General features: G+C 48.4%; 1 protein-coding gene across 1 annotated transcript in view; it reads right to left on the reverse strand.

Annotated features, from left to right (window-relative positions):
* Positions 1 to 299: 299 nt before the first annotated feature.
* LOC311354681 (pecanex-like protein 3) overlaps positions 300 to 20107 on the reverse strand; it is a 32906-nt gene continuing 13098 nt past the window's right edge. Inside the window, exons 16-36 of the mRNA XM_084474504.1 lie at positions 19904 to 20014; positions 19409 to 19500; positions 19098 to 19207; positions 18274 to 18379; positions 17342 to 17434; positions 16435 to 16585; positions 15866 to 16010; positions 14653 to 14830; positions 14352 to 14460; positions 13505 to 13634; positions 13337 to 13395; positions 12870 to 13085; positions 11760 to 12013; positions 9099 to 9329; positions 8475 to 8578; positions 7953 to 8100; positions 7356 to 7586; positions 6225 to 6499; positions 4796 to 4968; positions 4090 to 4505; positions 300 to 3746 (exon numbers count right to left, since the gene is read on the reverse strand). Coding sequence (XP_084330630.1) covers positions 3591 to 3746; positions 4090 to 4505; positions 4796 to 4968; positions 6225 to 6499; positions 7356 to 7586; positions 7953 to 8100; positions 8475 to 8578; positions 9099 to 9329; positions 11760 to 12013; positions 12870 to 13085; positions 13337 to 13395; positions 13505 to 13634; positions 14352 to 14460; positions 14653 to 14830; positions 15866 to 16010; positions 16435 to 16585; positions 17342 to 17434; positions 18274 to 18379; positions 19098 to 19207; positions 19409 to 19500; positions 19904 to 20014 — 3488 coding nt within the window. The 3' untranslated portion in view covers positions 300 to 3590. The remainder of the gene's footprint in view (positions 3747 to 4089; positions 4506 to 4795; positions 4969 to 6224; positions 6500 to 7355; positions 7587 to 7952; positions 8101 to 8474; positions 8579 to 9098; positions 9330 to 11759; positions 12014 to 12869; positions 13086 to 13336; positions 13396 to 13504; positions 13635 to 14351; positions 14461 to 14652; positions 14831 to 15865; positions 16011 to 16434; positions 16586 to 17341; positions 17435 to 18273; positions 18380 to 19097; positions 19208 to 19408; positions 19501 to 19903; positions 20015 to 20107) is intronic.

Raw genomic sequence — 20107 nt, forward strand, 5'->3', positions numbered from 1 at the left:
TTTAGATGACTACTGTTAGTCCACTGTTTAAGTTCCTTTTGGTCAAATAAACAAACTCCACCTCGGTCAAAAGGCCTTATCATGTTCTTTCTACTGAGCTAATATGAAAGTAGACCTACCTGTAGATGTATTTAATCAATTGGACCCGATATTGTTCAGATATTCATTTATGCCCTGAAGAATAGTATTTTGAAAAATAAAACTTGTAAACATTGAAAGCACTCGGGAGCTTCTCATTTGAAAACAAAAGACACGAAAGCTTTAATTTAAAGAGAAGTGTGAAACAAAAGACAAAAAAATATGTAAAGAACATTGATTATTGACTTAATGTTCTTAATTAAAAATACCTTTTTCCCTCCTAGTAAAACTAAAGTATAAAACAATGTCGGGTGGTTGGACAGTTATGAAAAAAAAAAAGTTATGAATTGATTCTTCCAAGATGACCGATATGAAACTCTTGAGTTCTTTGCTCAGATACACAGATCTCCACCAAGCTTCAACAAAAACAGCATTCATGTAAAAAAAAAAAAATCCAAACATTATAAAATAGATTTGTATATCTTAAATATATATGCAATTTATATACAAAACATGCTGTACAGAAACCGCATGTACAGAGGCCGAAATGAATCTACCGCATCCCTTTTGATTGACACCTTGGTCTGTCCAATTAGCTGTGCTTTGCTTTAGTGTGTTTGATTGGGATTGGTGGAATGACGCCGACCTGTCCAAGATGGAGTAGCCCTCGGTGTGCTTAGCAATAGTTATACTTTACAAACTCTTGACCGGATGAACAAGAGATCAGTTTTAAACATTCAAGGTTCTAAGCAAAGCCCGGAAATGTCCTTAAAGAGAGAAAGGACTAAAGCAGTTCAAAGTGATTCAGTATATCTACCAAAAAGCTGAAGTTAACACATAATTCATAAATACTAATACCTGGGATTTTACCATAACCCAATGAATGCGTGCCTGTGCTACAAATTATGCTTCTTCTATTCCTCCTTTTCATGTTCGTTTTTAACATTACCGCATATCACGAAAAGAAAAGGAGTAAAAAGAGGTTAACCCCGGTGGAAACCCTGAGAATGCTGGCTTTTCCTCTGGTTCACCCATTACATTGTGTGAACACCAGTGTAGAAGGCTGTCCTCTGGTACATAGGCCTGTATGGATCATCAACACTGCACCGAGTCATTCACAGGTTTCACTTAGCCAAACAGGGTGGGAGGAGAGCAACAGATGTCAAGAGCGCCAGCTTCTGTTCCACACATTATCTACCACAGACCGTTGGGCCCCGGATACCAGAACCCCTAGGATATCAGAACAAGAACCCATAGAATCAGAACTCTTAGGACGCCTGGAATAAGAACTCGTACGATTCTTCAAACAGAAATCTGAGGAGTCGGAAAAACTGGGTAGTCTCCAAATCAGAACTCCTGGGAATATTCAAATCGGAACACCTACGTTTTTCAAAACATATCTCCTTGGATTCCTAAAATCATAACTCCTAGAATTTCTCAAACAGAACTCTTTGGAAATAGGAACACCTTGGATTCTTCAAATCAGAACTCCTAGGATTCCTGCCATCAGAACGCCAAGGGTTCCTGGAATCAGAACTCGTCTAATGTGTTGATCACAGTGGTGTATGAGTAGGAACAAGACCGACCTCAGGTCACTCCCAGGGAATACTTCCAGTCAGAGAACATCCTTAAGAAAACCGTTGCCGAGATTACCAAAATGTGAAGACACCAAACAAGAGTGTGTGTGCGCAAGTGTGAGAGAGGGGAATCATAACACGCAGAATCGGATCCCAGCCTCAATAGATCAATAAAAACCCTTGTATCCATTCACAACATACCCTTGACACAAACATTGCTCAAATAAATATTCCACCTTTATTCAATTCTTGTTTATTTCCAACTAAAACGCTGGATGTAACGGTTGCACAGCAGTTGTAGGGTAGGTTAGTAGTAGCAGAAGATGCAGTAGCAGTAGTACAACGCTAGGGGGTGGCGTACTGCAGGACAGTACATAAGTGTGTGATTGTGAGTGTGTGGCTGTGTGTGTGCGCGAGTGTGTTGGTGTGGCTGTGCGTGTGCGTGTGTGTGTGGTAGCACTGCTCGCTAAATCAGCGCTGGACCCTGCAGTAGAGAAAGGTAGAGCTGACTGCGGCTCCTCAGAGAGAGACAGAGGCATTGGCCAGTCAGCCGAAACACGTGCTGATCAGTACGCCTATAGGAAACACCTCGTGGTCAATCAGCCTATAGGAACAGCTCAGGGAGCCTTAGACACCAGAGGATCTGTGATTCTTCAAGTAAAAAAACAAAAACAAAAACAAAAAAAGGACATTCCACTCACCAAAAAACGTAGCAAATCAAACAACACAAGGTGTGTTCAGTACTCCAGTTAGTGTTCTTGTGATCAACACAATGCCACTGGTCAGTATGTTCCAACAAAGAGCCCAGTACCAATATCTCAAAGCTGCTAGCCGCATCTGGGACTAGTTACCATGCATGACTAGTCATATATCTGAGACTGGTTACTTGGCTTAACTCATGATATCTAGGCCTGTCACTAACCATGGCTATAGTGAGCCACATCTAGGACTGGTTACCAGGCCTTATTATAACTAGCCACATCCAGGACTGGTTACCAGGCCTAACTAGAGTCACTCCTAGGACTGGTTAACAGGCCTAACCATAACTAGTCAATCGAGACTAACTAGAGTGTAAACTAGGCAGTAGAAGCACCACATGTTGGCCTGAGAACAAGAACCAGGTCAGCTGTGGGTTCCGTTAGAGTGAACCAATCAGCGTGTCCCTGTGAACAGGCACCGTTTAAAACACTTCAATAAATTAGAGATCAATTCATCATTTGGACTTTTTGGGAGTGTGTCTTACTACTTTTCATTCAGAACACAAAGGAGAAAAGGTAAGGGCACGTGCCAATTTGCATCATGTTTAGTGTCTTTTTCATTTGGTCGTCGAAGTCTCACCAGCACACACAGCAGCTACAGATGTCAGACGGTCCCTTAGGGTTGGCAGCTCATAGTGCTGCTGCTGCCGCGCCCGACTGCGTCGGAGAAAGCCTTCGGTCTCCAACTCAAAATAAAAAAATTACGATAAAAAAAAGAAAAAAAACTATCTCTGTTGGAAACGACACATCCCTTACGATTGCACTGGTCGCGTTGACCTGCCCCTGTGGGTTAGAAACCTTTTGCCTCCAGAAAGCTCTTTAGATTGCAAAATTTGTTTACTCTCTCTCTCCCGCCAAAGTCCTACGAGAGAGACGGTTTGTCGCTGGATTAAAGTAGTTTGCAGAAGTCTGTCGACCTTCTCACATGCATCTGCGTCACGCGTTTGGCTGACGAGGAGAATGCCGCTGTTGAAAGTGCGTTCAGATGTTCAGAACCTCAACGCCCAACGAGTTTAGTTTGGTTTGTTTCACCCCGGACTCCAGACTCCAGCGCCAAACTGGTGCTCTTTGTTTTATTTCATTGGTCCAGCATTGGATCTGACCCAGGGGCCGTGTGTGCCTTGAGCCCCGGGGCCGTGGCACGGCGTCGGGGGGAGCAGCGGGGGCTCGGGGAGGGTCACCGGAGGTGCTCCAGGAGAGGCAGCTCTGTGGACTCCTCCCGCGGGGTGGGGGGGTCCCTGGAGGTCTGCAAGGGGCTGCTGTCCAGCGCCTGGGTGGCACCCAGAGGGTCAAGGGTCACATAGGTCTCTGGTGGAGGTACAGGAGCAATCATCTGCAAAAACAACAAACAAACAAACACATTCAGACTGTGGAAATCAATAACATCAGAACATGCATCTCTGTATCTCGCCAAAAGTGCAATCTTCATCCTTCTATTGGCTATGCTAAGCTACATTGGCTATGCTAAGTTGCGCGATCGTTAACCCATGACTTATTTTATCCAATCACTGCACTATGCAAAGCTAGAACATTACCTTTACTGAAACTGAAATCGACCATACAAATAATGTGCAGTGGGTTTTTCTGTATTGATTTTTGCATTAGCTCAGCAGACTATGAAAATGAAATGCTCATATCAATAGCAGCTTTGTGATTGTAACGTCTCCTGGACTGACCTGCGTGCGGACGGTCAGCAGCTGCCCGTGCTCGGCCTCGGACGCCGGCCCGTTGAAGCCCTTCTTGGCCGAAAGGCTCCACTTCCCAAAGTGGCTGTCGTAGTGCAGGCCGGAGCCCAGGGCGAGGCCCAGACCCAAGCCCGACCGCGGGCCTCCGCGCTGGGCCGAGCTGTCCAGGAAACTCCCCGGGCAGAAGCGCTCGGCGCCGGCCAGGGGCGAGGGCCCCATGGAGCTGCTGAAGGAGAGCTGGGAGCTGGACAGGTGCTGGCCCAGCAGCCCCTGGATGGACGAGGTGCGCTGCAGGGAGCTCAGAAGCCCCGCCTCCATCCGACCCTCGGATTGGCTGAGCAAGGCCAAGGGGAGGGGCTGTGGATGGTGCGGCCAACTAGGGGTTGGGCCCACAGGGTTGTCTGTACCTGAAACGGACATGGATATGAAGGATGTTTCACACACTTGATCGACTCTTTATGTTTTAGCTACAGTAGTAGTGGGCCCGTAGTGGTGCACCAGGAGTTTTGTAGAAATTAATAAAAAGAACCCATTTAAATGTATATATATATATATATTAACAATGCCTATACTGGCTCTATGGTGTCCAAAAAGCTGTGGTTGACTACATCGAGTGGTTTGCCAAGGGAACAGATTTCAGACTACAAGGCACTTGGGAGGTTTGTGATGGTTGGAGATCTGAGGACGGGGGTCTCACCCATAGAGGGCTGCAGGGTGGAGATGTGGGGCAGGGGCAGGCCCGAGGCGGGGGTGCTCTGGGTGGTGTGGGCGGTGGCGGGGTTGGTGGAGATGGAGGCGGAGCCTCCGCCACAGTCCGAATCCTCGATGTTCCCGCCACTGTTGCAGCCGGCGCCACAACCCTTCTGTAACCTAGACGACGGACCAAACAAGTGTACCATATCAGGTTCAAGTTCTTTACTGTCCCTAAAAGCCAGTTGTTTTTTTCAGCCAGGATCACAAGACATAAATACAGATAGATCAGTGAAACATAAAAGGTAGTTCAGACAGGAGATCCGATTACGGTGCAACAACCATAAGTGCCATTTGGAAGCAGATCCATGCTATTTATAGTTTAGGAGGCCAATGGCAGTAGAGACCAGGAGGACTCCTAGCAGGCGCCCTAAAACAACCACAGCTGGCAGCTCAGATGTCTGGATGTGTGGAGCTGCTGCTGGGCTACAGGTGATGGCAGTTTCCGAGTGAGGGCTAAGCTTCCCCGACACTTGTTGTGTAACGCTCCGGTGGGTCACTTATTATAACGTTCAAACTAAACGCCTGTAATGGCCTAATAAAAAAAACATCACAACGATGCCGATGTGAGCTGAAACAGGGGGTTCACTTCCACTTTTAGAATAGCGGGACCTTTTCAGAGAAATTAAAAAGGCCCATGAATTGGGCCTGACTCCCTCCAGATACTTGGCCTGCCACCTTGCATAGCCTTCCAAGTCTATCCTTGTGGGCCAGAGTCATGCTCTCAAACCACGCCATAATACAGAATTTAAAACTGATTCAATGAGGCTGTTGTAGAGAAGAGTCATTATTTCAGTGGAGACGATAAGCTGAGTTATTGAGGAAATATCGAGATACCTGTACCTCAATCTACTTCAGGGATTATTTTTGACAAGCAAATATTTTCAGACAAATAATCTAAACGTGCTTCATGGTACTTAACTGTTCAATATTTGCTCAACTGTTCAGCTGAGCTAATTTTTTTACATGTATTGACCTGGCTTGCAACTCTAATGTAGTTTTAACAGAAAGGTTTTTACCAAGGCGAGGTAAATGCATCAAGGTTATGGCTTTACTAAAAGGCTTTCGCGTAATGAGGTTATAGGTTTTACTAAAATGCCTTTTCAAACATGTTAATGTGCTGAGGACACGGGGTCATCATGCAAATGAACCGATCCTTCTAGAAGTAAAGGATATTCATCATGCTGATGAATACTTCATCTAGAAGTAGAATAATTAATGCGTCCTAGGGGAGGATCATAACTTTCAATTGAGGGGGTTGAATATTTTCAGTGTGTGCGTGTGTGTGTATGCGAGCGTGCGTGTGCGTATGCGAGCGTGCGCTTGTGTGTATGTGAGAGTGCACATGCGTGTGCGTGCGTGCGCGTTGCGCTCACCTGTCCCAGCTGCTGATGAGCCAGGTGTAGATGTTCTGGGGGCTGACGGGGCCCCCCCACACCGAGCGGAGCTGGGCGTGGCCCCCGGCGTAGGAGGTGGTGAGCGGGGACACGTAGATGGGGTAGCCGATGGGCTGGTCGCATGACGAGTTGATCATGTTGCGCAGCGCCTGCTTGGCGTTCTGGATGCTGCCGCGCTCCGGGTTCCGGTTCCGCAGGAAGACCAGCTCCTGCTGCTGCCCCGCCCACAGGCCGCGCACGCACTCCCGGTTCACCTGCATGGGTCAGGGGTCAGGGTGACGAGAGAGAGGGTGTTCAGGTTCATCCAATACAACTATTCACCAATTCTCTATTAATGGGCTTCTCTCTAAATAAATAAAAATTTGTCCCAGCAAAAAACAACGACATTATTTCATTAAATGTCTCTAAAAATACAAAGGCATGGAGTTCCTTACCAAATTTCAAATTCCAGTTGCATGTTAGTTTACATTTAAATGACGGTAACTACCAGCAAGAGCTGAGGAACCTCTTGCTGGTCTATTGGCTATGCTAAGTAGCGTGGCTATGCTACGCCAAATTATACAAAATCAATGCTAACCTTTGACGATCCTGAAGCTACGAGCCTCTTATGTGTCCCCAGGCGGGGCTAAACTCCAGTATCATTAAGTATATTCAGCCCATGCTAACCCTGCTGACCCTGAAGCTAAGGAGCCTCTCACTTGTCCACAGGCTATGTCAACTTCATCATGGTAATTGTTCTGCATTTATTCAGCACTTTTCTAACCAGTGGTCACTCAGAGCGCTTTACAATATTGCCTCACAGCCAATATTGCCTCACAGCCACCCATTCGTACACACATTCACACACCGACGCCGTAAACTGTGCAGGGCGACAGCCAGCTCGTCTGGAGCATTCAGGGTAAGGTGCCTTGCTCGGGGACACCCCGACACTCGGCTATCATCATTGTGTATACTTGACACACAACATATTTGACAACACGCAGTACAATTATTGTAAAGCAGCATTGAAGCAGCATTATTGTAAGGTAGTCCACAGAAGAACGTCATACGTGGTCTCACTTAACACTTGAAAGCACAGTACAGGAGTACAATAAATACGCCGGTGCCGACCTTGATGACCCTGAAGCTGAGGAACCTCTTGTTGAGCATGATGATCTTGTACTCGTCGCTGCCGTCGTCCATGATGTGGCGCAGCGCCAGCAGCGAGGGCATGTTGGCCAGGATGGCCGAGCGCCACACGGGGTCGCCCTCGTGGGAGATCAGCATCTTCTCCTCGTTGGCCGTGATGGCGTCGTACAGCACCGCCGGGTCCTCGTACTCGTCCGGGGACGTGAAGTGGTCCTGGGGAGGAGGAGGAGGAGGAGGAGCAGGAGGAAAAAGGAGGTGTCAAGTCCTCCTGGTGTGTTGAGGTGTTCCTCGAGCGAGAACTTCAAACTCTTCGGTGCGTCCAATGTGTCGGTTGTCACCGCTACGACTAGACATTCCTCCGATCGTCCGGCGAGAGGCCGTGGCAGCCGACTACTGCTTAAGGTCTGCTTAATCACACCTGAATACTTGAGTCGCTTTAGATAAAGCACTCTGCTACATGATTAAATGCTACTGAAAATAACTAAAATGCACAAATAAAAAAACCTCTTGATTTTGCTTGATTAGAAGACAACAACAGAGCCTTCTGAGGAGTGTGCCTCGATCTGCTCCGCGTTATACCTGGTGTAGTTTGAGGGACATCCGCACTCCCGGAGCCACCACCCGGTTCAGCAGGTCCATGTCCGCAAACACCCACTCGTCCCTGGGCGAGGTGATGCGGAAGTCCCCCTTGAAGAGGGCATGGAGCCCGTACAGGAAGGGCTCCAGGCTGGGATGAGAACGAGAACGAGAACGCACACACACACACACACAACTGAATTACTTATGGTGATACATACCATTTATAATACAATGACATTTTGGAAAAAATAAGTTGAGGTTCATTTCATTTATTTATTTTAAGGGACAGTGCACATTAATCTACAGTTCTGTAAATGTCAGTGTTAGCCAGCAGGCTCATTTTCAACTGTAGTCCTTTGGCATGATGTTGAGCTAGGCACGGGATTCCTAGAGGAGTGCTAGACTGTGGAGTGAAGTGGGCTAGACTGTGGTGTGTGTGTGTGTGTGTGTGTGTGTGTGTGTGTGTGTGTGTGTGTGTGTGTGTGTGTGTGTGTGTGTGTGTGCGCGCAGCGGGGGGGCTACCTGGCGGACATGCTGTGCGAGGCGGTGCCCAGGGCTCTTCTACCCAGAATGCACAGGCCGAAGCAGAGATTCACCAGAGCCGAGTCCCTCTCACTGTTCACAGGCTGCAACACAACATCATTAAAACGTCAACAACAGAGTCAGGGGGCATTGTTCACACAGAGTACAGATGCGCCACACCTCCTCCCGGAAGCATGTCTAACACGAGGAGACAACAACCGGGACCTTTACACAGAACTGTCATTATCTCAACAAACTCCGTAATGAAGGGTCGCAATCAAGTGCAGTGTTCACAACAACATTATAGAGTAATGGCTCGATGCGGTAGCTCCTTAATGCGTGAACTGCTGCACCTGTGTGTGTCTCTTTGCCTGTGCCTGTATGAATGAGTGTGTGTATGTGCATCTGTGTCGTTTGCTGCCTGTGAGTGTGAATGCATCTATGCGTGTGTGTTGCAATGGGCACACACACACACACACACACACACACACACACACACACACACACACACACACACACACACACACACACACACACACACACACACACACACACACACACACACACACACACACACACACACAGAAAGGGCGAGTCTATGTGTGTGTATCTATGCGTGCCTACCGTTTGCCTCCTGCTGTTGCAGTACTGGATCCAGTCCAGGTAGACCATGCAGAAGGCAGCAGGGGTGATGCCTGCAGCACGGTGGTCGTAGTCCTCGTCGATGTTGAGATTGAAGGTGGGGTCGCTGTCCACGTAGCCCGGGCCCAGGCAGGGCCTCAGGGCCTCCTGCACCGCCTCGTTCAACAGCCACTCCTCCAGCTTACTGGAGCGGTTCACGTAGTAGATGATGCTCTGGTGGAGGGAACCACGCAGTATTATGTACTGTTATCAGAGGAGTAGATGGTGCTCTGGTGGAAGTCAAAACTAAATATAAAAGTGTTATCCACAGAGTAGAGGATACTCTTTAGACTAAAGTACACAGCCTGTGCGTTGGGCGTCGGGACAGACTCAAAATAAGGTTTTAAAATGTTTGTGTAATTTTTGAAGCAGGATTTTCTTCTTGCTAAAAATATGACCCTGTGATGTCCCCAGTGTTTGTGTTACGCTACAAATATGAGGGGAAATCTGCACTCTGTATGCTTTGGGCTTTGTTCCATTAGCAAATAAGGATGAGACAGCTAGTGTACCTGTAGGGTGCCTAACCTTCGACCTGCACAATGACATGTAACTGAAATGACTGCAAGTGCTTTGAGTAGCTTTGGATAAAAACATCTGTTAAATAAATAGTAGAACCAAACGCGGTTTACACATAAAATAATACTCTGTCCGTTGCAACTCTGTTCTTTTAAATCAAGGCTGAAGTATTTTGTGTTTGACACTGCTTTTACATCTAATTACATTTGAGACTTTAATTTGAACAATTTTTAACTGCGTCAAGTGTTCTCATAATGTGTTTATTTAGCATTGTGTCTTAAATACTCTTAATGTTACATGTGAGAGCACTTAGAACTGCAATGTTGCTGAAATGCGCTGCACAAATAAACTCGCCTTGCCTCACTCAGTTGGAAGTAAAGAAACTCAATGGTAAATAATACCCCCAAAAAAGCGAACTTTATTACAACATCTGCCGCCCCCGTGGTGGGGCAGCGCTTCCAACTGCACTGCTCCCATCTCCGGGTAATGATACGTCTGATGTGCTGACGCGGGGGCCCCGCTTCATGCTGAGCCTAGCATGTGGATGTGATCATGACACAGTCCAGCGGCAAGGCCTGTGTAAGCACTCTGCAGGCGTGTGGTGGTGGTGGGAGCCAGGGCTGCTGCTGACGCCGGGCTACCCTGCCCGCTGGGGAGGACATTGCTCGTAGCCACAAGGCCAATGGAAGGGGGCGAGGGGAGGGGGGGATCCACCGCCGCACGACGTCAGAGGAAACATCATTAAATTCCCATCTGAGACACTGAGTGCAGCCGCAGCACTCACTGGCATGGTACCATGCGATTGGGTTTTTCTTTTTACTAACACATACGTACGTGCATGTGTGTGCATGCGTGCATGTGTGTGTGTGTGTGTGCGTGTGTGTGCGTGCGTGTGCCCGTATAAATGCAGAATCTCTGCAAAGCCATTTTATGACCGCAGTTATGCACTTTGTTGATTTAGCCCTTATGTTGAGACCAGACTGTAAATCTTGAGATGTCACCATTATAAAAACAGAAAAAGAAAATTGAACCCTCTACTTTGTGATTCCTGGAGCTGCGCTATATGGTCAGCTTGGGTCTTTTTTATAGAAACTTTGTCAATGCACTGCACTGATTGTGATTGTATGCTTGATTAATGGCAGTTTCTCAGTTCTCGGCTTCCGCACTACTGAATGGCGTTGACTCAAGCCAAAAACGTTGAGGTTATCTTGTTCACACTACAGGACGATTATCCAGATTTGTAAATTATTTCCCTCTTCCGCCTCTGGTCAGCAAAGCCCTTAATTCTTTGATGGTTCTCATGATTTCTTTGCAAGATGTCACTGTGCTGTGGGGTATGTTGGGATTGGATTTTACTTGCCACCAGGTGCGAGTGTGATTAGCCGTTACAAGCCTTTTTGAAAATCTCTTCTGACATCAAGTGGGCGTGTCCACCTAGATGTATGCTGGATAGATCAGTCTACCAGCCTACCCAGTGGACTGTAGCAAACGTTGCTCATCTATCCAGCACACATCAAGGTGGACACGCCCACTTGTGGTGTCAGAAGAGCCAGCTTGTAACGGCTAATCACACTCACACCTGGTGGCATGTCGTGGGACCTTTAACGCTAAGAACACGCTTTTGATCCCGAGATTGCAATCGGTTTATATACGGTGTTGGCAAAACGGTTGCCTTCCACCCACTTCACGAGCAAGACTGATAAACGTAGCCTCATCTATCGTGAGGTGTGTGGTTGTTTTCTAAATGAGAAGAATCGTCTAGTGTGTGCCAGGCACGAGTAGAAGCAAATGCTACCGTCCTACACAGGAGGCTATAATAGTTTTGCCTATTGTCAATTGTATAAGCTAGGTTCTGTTATTTTGGGCCACATTCACAAACATGATAAACCATCATAATGTCATGCAGCAGAATGTTCAGTATCACAATACATCATATTGATCATCTCTAGCCTACGCACATTCATCATATTGGCAGTCAAAAATAATATCGTACAGTATTTTATCACGAGGGCCCTGCCGAATCCAGCACCTGCTTCATAAAAAGCATATTGCATAAAAAACATCTGCTAAATATGTGTGTGTGCATACCTTGACGTAGTAGGTGATGAGGATCTTGCGCAGGTCAAACACCTGCAGCATGGAGGCTGCGTTGTTGTCGCTGATGCTGTAGCCCTCTAGCACGTACTTGGTGGCGGCCACCTCCCAGGCCAGCCAGCGCTGGCCGAAGGCCGCGTTGAAGGACAGCATGTGGGGCAGGTGGCCCGGCTCGCAGCAGCAGCAGCCCTCGTCCTCCTCCACCCCCTCCGTGATGGCCTCCACCTCCCGCTGCTGGCAGTACGTCCCTGGGGAGACGGGGAGGAGGGAGAGAGGTGGTGAAGCAGCTGGAGTATGTAAGGGGGTCAAGGGGAGCTCCGTCCCCACGGTGGAGGATGCGCTGGGTGGTCAGTTTGGCCTTGTTTTACGATTTGGTTTTACCGGTGTGGTGGTTGCAGATGAAGACCGCATATTTTTATTATAGTTTATCATTTCCCCCCTTTAAGCCTCCCAGCCCACGTCCGTAATGCAAAAAGAGATGCAGTATGTAAGATAACCAAAAATACAAACAATAATAAATAAACAATGACTTGATGACTGATTTTAACCAATAAATTTTAACCAATAAATAGATTTTAACCAATAAATACAAAAAGAGTTTAGGCAGCGTGAAAAAATAAAATCAAACTTCTACACTATAATTATGTCATTTTATAGTTCTTTCCTAGGTGTTTATTCATTTTAAGCACTGTGTCATTTAAAAAGGTCAACCGCCCCATGCAAACACTGACGCCGTGGTATCTCTCCCCAGAAACACCTCTAATGGCCCTGCCTGGACACTTGTTCTCCTATCTCTAGCATCGGCTCTAATCATTTCATTTCATTCAGCTTGGAGACGCTGCCGTGCTGATCAATGGAAACAGTCAGGTTTGCGTTTGTGAATCATAACGTCAACGCACCAATTCCCCTCATGAATGAAGACATCCTTCTTGTACATCGGGTGATTTCAATGTACAAAGAATCAATCCTCAATCCTCCCCCCTGATGCAGAATTCTCAGGCCCTGTGGGGGGGGGGGGGGGGGGGGGGGGGCGGGGGGGGTAGCTAGTTCTGCTCTGTTGCGAAGCCCAGAGAATACGTTGGACCGGCCTCCTCCTCCACTGACCTCTGAACTCCAGGCCGCGGAGCTGGAAGGTGACCAGGCCGTTGCCGATCTCGATGATGTGCACCAGGGCGTTGAGGTAGTCGGAGGCCAGGATGAAGCAGTCCCCCGTGCTGTAGTTCCCCCAGCGGCCCAGCAGGAGGTCCCCGCACAGCGAGTGCTGCAGCGAGCGGGTCAGGTGCTCGTAGAAGATGGAGTTCAGGTTGTTGTCGTCCGCGCCTTGAGAGAGAGAGACAGACACCGAGAGATCAGAGGAGGGAGAGAATCAAAATAGTAAGAGACCAAGTGAAAAAGAACAAGAGGAAAAAGAAAGAGAGAACGAAAGCATGAAAAAGAGGGATGGAGCAAGAGAGCAAGGGACCAAAACACACGGTGGGGAGTGTTTGAGAAACAAAATGGCTGTCTGTTGCAGAGACGGCGTAGCACCAGAGAGAGGGAGGGAAGGAGAAGGGCGCTGAGGGGTCTCATACCTGGGTTCCGGTCCAACTGGGTGGCCAGCCTTGTGTTGGAATGGTCCACTCGCTTGGTACTGTGGAAGGCAAAGAAAATAAGAACTCTAAACTTCCCTTCATCCCTCCCGAGAAAACACGATGATTCACTTAACTGCTAAAAAAAGAACCGATGCGGAGAGAACCTACTTGTAGTCGCGCTCCCAGAACTTGACGGGCCGGGTGTAGGACGTGACGAACACGGCGCTGCCCAGCACGGGGTTCAGCGGGGTGGAGAAGAAGGCGGAGAACACAGCCTGCACAAACAGCACGGCCGAGTCTGGGGCATCAAGGGTGAGTTAAGGACGTCTGGAGCCGCACAGACCCGGACCCCCCCCACCCCCCTCCCACCACCACCACCACCCAGATGGAGCCATGGTTAAACCCCCTGCAGGACGCTGAGGGTTACCCGGCCACGCTTACAGGTGCTCCGGCTCCCCAGACCCCACTTTTTTCGAGGACATTCGGAACTCCTTGTTCTCTGGGACCTTAGTGTTGCACTTAGAATTCACTCGTGTTGTTATGCACTTAAAAGCAAACAAATAAATAAATAAATAAATGTAACCTTGTTTCTCTGATTCCTATCTACTTGGCACTCTGTACAGGGGGGGGGGGGGGGGGGGGTTGAAATACTTTCTTGATGCAGCACTTATTTTAGTAGCTCCTCCGATTTAAAATTGTATGCTTTGATGTCTTTGCCAGCAGCGCAGTAAGTTGCTCCGGATAAAACTGTCTGCCGCCTAACGACTTCTTGTAAATGTCGTTCTGGTTCGTACTCGCCTGTCACAGAACAACACACACTCGCTTGAATCATCACCTTTCCAAATCGTAAGCGCCGTAATAAGACGGAGTTTTAACAGGACGATAACTTTGGGAAGCACCTGCTGTAGATCTACAGAGCACCAGGATGCCCCGCCGACGACCCCGACGGAACGAGTCGAGCAGAAAGCACAAGACGGGGACAGAGCGGGGCCCTGTGGGCATGGCCGAAGGATACGAGGCACGGCGAAGGGCTGGGCGAAGGCGTGGAAGGCGGAGCCCCAGGTGATCTGCCAGGGGGCGATGTAGGTCAGCACGAAGCGCAGCTTGTAGAGCAGGTCCCACATCTAGGAAGAGGAGGCACACACACATTCAAAACAAACACACGCACGCACAAATATGGGCACACATTTAAACACAAAGACAGAGGCACCCATTTAACACACACACACTTGCTGGGTGTAATGGCACTATACGTCGCACAAGTCTTGTTTTCCCCCTCGTAAGGGTCAGTGTGCTTGGGGGGCGTCTCCTCTCACCTTGCTGAAGAGGATGGACATGAAGTAGTAGTCGAGCAGGAAGGTCTCGGAGAAGTGGGGGTAGTCGAAGTGGAAGAACAGCGTGGTGAAGCACAGAGTGACGTACTGCAGGGACGGGGCGCAGAACGACGAGCGCATCAGCTTCATCCCGGCGATGGAGATAAAGAGAGCTCGGCTACTGGTGGGCGAGACAGAGAGACACACGCAGAGACAGAGAGAGAGAGACAGAGAGACAGATAACACACAGGGAGGAAGAGACAGAGAGAGACATAACACAGAGGAAGGAGGAGAGAGAGAGAGACATGAAAGAGAGAGAGACAGAGACACACACACACAGGACAAGAAAGAAACATACAAAGACAGAAGAAGACGCAGACGGACACAGTTTAATACATGTGTACTAAACTGGGAATTTGACTTAAAAAAGTAAACAAGTAAAAAAGGTAAACAAATATCATAGTGGATGAAAATCACACCCCCTGTGGTTACACGTTATACATTAGTGAGGGTCTATAAATACCTCTGTGTGCAAGGATCTTATAAAATATGAAAGCTAATTTTCACTTGCGGCAGTTTAACACCTGTGGTGCCGATTGCTGACAAGCTCGGTGGGAACAGAGATCTGAGTGCGAGGAAGACCAAGATGATGAGACTGAAGCACTGATGGATCAGACTTGGGGAAAAGTGTGTCCTCATGATTGTGACCCTGAGGAGCCGATGACAGCCCCTGACCAAGATCAGGTTTTTTTTATTTATATTTTCTATTGCTACTACTCATTGAATATATTGACATTCTGAATTACTTTGTCGTTTTAATTAACAAAAAAATGTAATCACTTTTTTGATTCCTATTACTAACGTGTACATAATACTGTGACACCGTAATTCCCTGTCTAAGATTAATAAAGTCCATCTTCAGTTTGCAAATACGTTTTGTTCTGGAATGTTAGAACAGTAGAAAATAAACAATAATGTATGTAGAGGATATTATATATATACACAATATATAATCTAAAATACAAAGTGCAGTCATGCAAATGGTGATGGAGTAGTGGACAGAGTGTGTGTGTGTGTGTTGCCTGTATCTTGCTCAAGGGCACGGAAGTCCATTGAACGAGCATGCTTTTTGAGTGCAGAGGAGGACGGCGGAGGAGGAGTGAGGAGGGAGGGAGGGAGGACGGGGGAGGACAAAAGGGAAAGGGAAGCAGCTTACTAGATGTCCAGCTCCTTGTGGTTCTGGCCCACGCTGCGGGCCTCGGTGGTCAGGGAGTTGAGCACCACGGCGGGGTAGATGAAGTACTTCTCCACACACTGCAGCCAGGCGTACAGCTTCTCGAACCACATCAGCTGGGCCGCGTCTGGGGAGGGTCAGCGGCGTGTCAGTCATTAGCCGCTCGAGCGGACGCTTTTTACCTCAAGTGACTCACGACGCGAGTTCCGGGGACAATCAGCGCACAGCGGTCGCTGTGAGTGCAGCATAACCTCGTTTCTAAAGGGAAATGCACTGAGTGGAGAGCGGCTTAAGGAATAAGGTCATTCTTATCGAATCCTTCCAGAGAACAAACCATTATCCAAAGCTTGATAGTATGTTTTCAGGCTGGTAATAACGTCAATCTATATTTTTAATGGATCTCTGTTCATTAATGAACCGGACCATGTAGACTGACTGGAAAGTGTATATTTTGAGAAGCAGAAAAGAGAGAGAGAGAGCTACTTTGGGCCAGCTGTACATGTAGCCCGATGACTCTCTGACGGAACAGTGTCGGGGTGGGGTCCACTCACCTCGGACCTCAAACTGGCTGTACTCCCTGGAGCGGAGCACGGGATGGGCCAGGCAGAACCAGGGCAGCTGCTTCCGGAGCTGGGGCAGCAGGTAGTGGGTGAAGAAACCGACCACCCCCGCAAGGATGTACAGCACCAAGCTCAGGGCCGGCTGGCAGCGAGACAGAGAGACAGTGTGGACGGAGACAGATGGGGGGAGAGAGGGAGAGAGACCGAGAGATAGTGTGGACGGAGACAGATGGGGGGGAGACGGAGAGAGACAGAGAGACCGTGTGGACGGAGACAGATGGGGGGAAAGGGAGAGAGACAGAGAGACAGTGTGGACGGAGACAGATGGGGGGAGAGGGAGAGAGACAGAGAGATAGTGTGGACGGAGATAGATGGGGGGGGGAGGGAGAGAGGGACAGAGACACATGGATTATTATCACTCATCATCGTCATCATTTTATTGTTAACCGCGGTTGTCATGGTCAATTGACATTTGTATTGAAAGATGGAAAGAAAACGAGACAGTGGGACTGATGGAGCAGGGAGGAGGGATGGAGAAATAATAAGAAAGAAAGCGAAAGAAGAAAATAAAGAAAGAAAAATAATGAAGAAAGGTGTCTGCTATAGTGAGTCCAGGGAGGATATATAGAGAAAACCAGAAACGAAAGAGGGAGAGGGAATAGAAAGAAAGATTAAAAAATAAACCGACACAGAGGTGTCTGCTATAGTGAGTCCAGGGGGAATATAAAGAGAAAAAAAAGAAAAGAAACCGGAAAGAGAACCAAAAAAAGATTTAAAGAAATTATAATAAACTGACAGAGAGGTGTCTGCTACAGTGAGTCCAGGGGGGATAGAAAGAGCAGAGAAAGAGTGGACTACCAGGTGAGGTATCAGTCAGATTACAGACTGGCTGTCAGACCTGCAGTGCGATGAAGACAGTGCTGGCGCTGATGGCGAAGGTGATCACGGCCATGAGGGGACACATCACCAGGTCCGAGTGGAGAATCTCCTTCTGCAGGAACACACAGAATATATTACATACCTATGTAAATACACACACACATACACACAAGCACACACCTGAATGGGGTATGTTGTAACCTGTGGGTGGAGGAGACGGTTTGGTGTGTGTGTGTGGAGGAGGAGACAGGTTGGTGTGTGTGTGTGTGTGTGTGTGGAGGAGGAGACGGGTTGGTGTGTGTGTGTGTGTGTGTGGAGGTGATACTCACGATACTGAATTTTCTAACCTTGTTACAATGCCTTGAAAAATATTGATATTCAATACCATGGTGCAATATCAAAACATTGAGGGCAATCACTTTGGATTTTTCTTAAAAGATAGAAATAACAAGGCTATAACATGATAACGAGGTACGACAGCAGAATGACTGTAGTGAAGGGATTACTGCGGGAGACAGCAGTGCGATGGAGTGAGAGAGAGAAGGCGGGGCTATGTGGGCACTGTAGCGCTGTGTGTGTCTGTCAGCTCGCAGTCGGGAGGAGAGTGGGAGAAAGCGCGGCTGGTATCGGTGTATCGATACTGCGGAAAATGAGCATTGAAACCGGTTCAAATATTCAGCATCGCTATGCATCGAAAAATCTATATTTTTTTGGTGTGTGTGTGTGTGTGTGTGTGTGTGTGTGTGTGTGTGTGTGTGTGTGTGTGTGTGTGTGTGTGTGTGTGTGTGTGTGTGTGTGTGTGTGTGTGTGTGTGTTCACGGTGGAGGTGGAGGGTGGTGTGTGTGTGGAGGTGGAGGGGGTGTTTTGTGATCAGATCCTGATGAGTGAGTTGTAACCTAAGGGGGTGTTTGCGTGTGGGCGGAGGGGTGTGGATGTAAATGAGTCCTTTACCACTGAGTTGTGGAGCTTCTCAGGCAGGGGGTCCTTGATCTCGACGGGGGGCTCCTCTGGGGCCCGGTTCTCCAGCTCGGGGAATATCTTGGAGCGAACAAGAGACCTGGAATACACAGACACAGATATACAAAAACACACACACACACACACACACAGAGTGAGCGGTTGAGCTCGTCTAAATCCTAAACTCTCCTTCGGTGTGGGTTCACATAAGGTGCCGTGAGTTCTCATGAACCCACACATCTGGGTGACCCGCGCCGTGAGAGGCGAGTGGAGAGGGTCTTCCCATCGTTAACTTCTACAACACACCATCGTCACATCATAAAGATCCCAAGATGGGGATCCACAAAATGTAGGGGCTTTTGGCAGCCTGCGCTCAGAATCACAGATGCAGAACCACAAAGGATCATGTAGGAGACCCACTGAGGCTATTATACACATACTTGGCCTTAAAAAAGGTGCTGTTGGTAAGATTTAAGAGCTATAATTTGAGGGTAATTACACAGCCATCGGTCAGCTATTAGGGGGTGAAATTCGCTGTGAGAATATCCGTTTTATAAGTGGACTGCGCCTGCCTCCGTGTGAGCCTATTTGGATGGGAGACGGCTTCCGATTAATTTCTGACCCCCCGGGCATCTTTACCCAGATTGATTCAGGGAATCCATCTGACCTGTCGATCAGGGCAGTGCCTGAAATGCAGCCCAATGGTGGAGAAACTTTACTTTGGTTTAGTTTAAATTCTGCTCTCCCTCTCGCTTGGCCGCTCCTGAATCTCAGCTACATTACCTTTCAGTAGGATAGATGTTTAGTGTTTGACTGACCAGAGAATGGTGGGGTCGCTGCTCTGCCGGCTGAGGTGGTACGACAAGGCCAGCAGGAGGCCACAGAACACGGAGAACAGCACCGGCACATGGGCATCGCCCCACGGAGCCTGCAACAGAGACAGCCTCGGTTAAACGGGGACGAGAGAGAGAGAGACACAGACAGACAGAGAGATAGAGAGAGAGAGAAAGAGGCCAAGATAGAAAGAGACAGAGCCAGACAGAGACAGATGGAGAGAGAGATGGGGGGAGACAGCAAGATAGTTAGAAGCAGACAGACTCGGAAGAAGAGCAATCGTGCTTGCACTCACGTTAATGGCACCCAGGCAGAAGCCGTAGAGCAGTGCGGCCACCAGCACACTGCGCAGCAGGCTGAACAGAGAGGACAGGGGGCTGGTGGTGGCTGGGGACACATTCACAGGGAACAACGTTAACTTCTCATCCTCGTCATTCTACCAGACACTCGCATCCTACGCCCCTTAGTTAGTGCATCTTACTCAAGGACGCCCACAGATGAAGCTGCGGACACTTGGGATCGAACCCAGAACCTTTTGGCCCGGGAGTCCCAATACCCTAGCATGGGACGGTACCCGAGTGTAGTGCCAGTCAACTTGGTGAAACACCCTAACCAGGTTCACTAGAAGGCCGTCAAACACGACACGAAGACCTCAAGCTGCGTCTGTGAGGACGACTTATGTCATTTTGAAAACTTCTAACACGCTGCGATGTGAAGACAGTCACACGACTTCCCATGAGGTTATTCAAAGTGTTTCATCATAATCCTTCCCCTCCTAGTGAGCTCTTACCGGTTCCTCCAAAGACGTGCATGTCAATCTGCTCCAGCACAGACATGATGAAGGTGTTCACCTGAGGGAGCAACCCCAGCAGGAAGATGACAGGGAAACATAAGGCAAGCACTGCAGGATGGGAAGAAAAGGGGAAAGCAAAGGGAATGACAGAGTGTGATGTCAAGGTGATAAAACTGGCGTCCACACGCACGCACGCACACA

This window comes from Micromesistius poutassou, assembly GCF_964030765.1.
Source record: "Micromesistius poutassou genome assembly, chromosome: 10".
NCBI classification, from domain to species: Eukaryota; Metazoa; Chordata; class Actinopteri; order Gadiformes; family Gadidae; genus Micromesistius; species Micromesistius poutassou.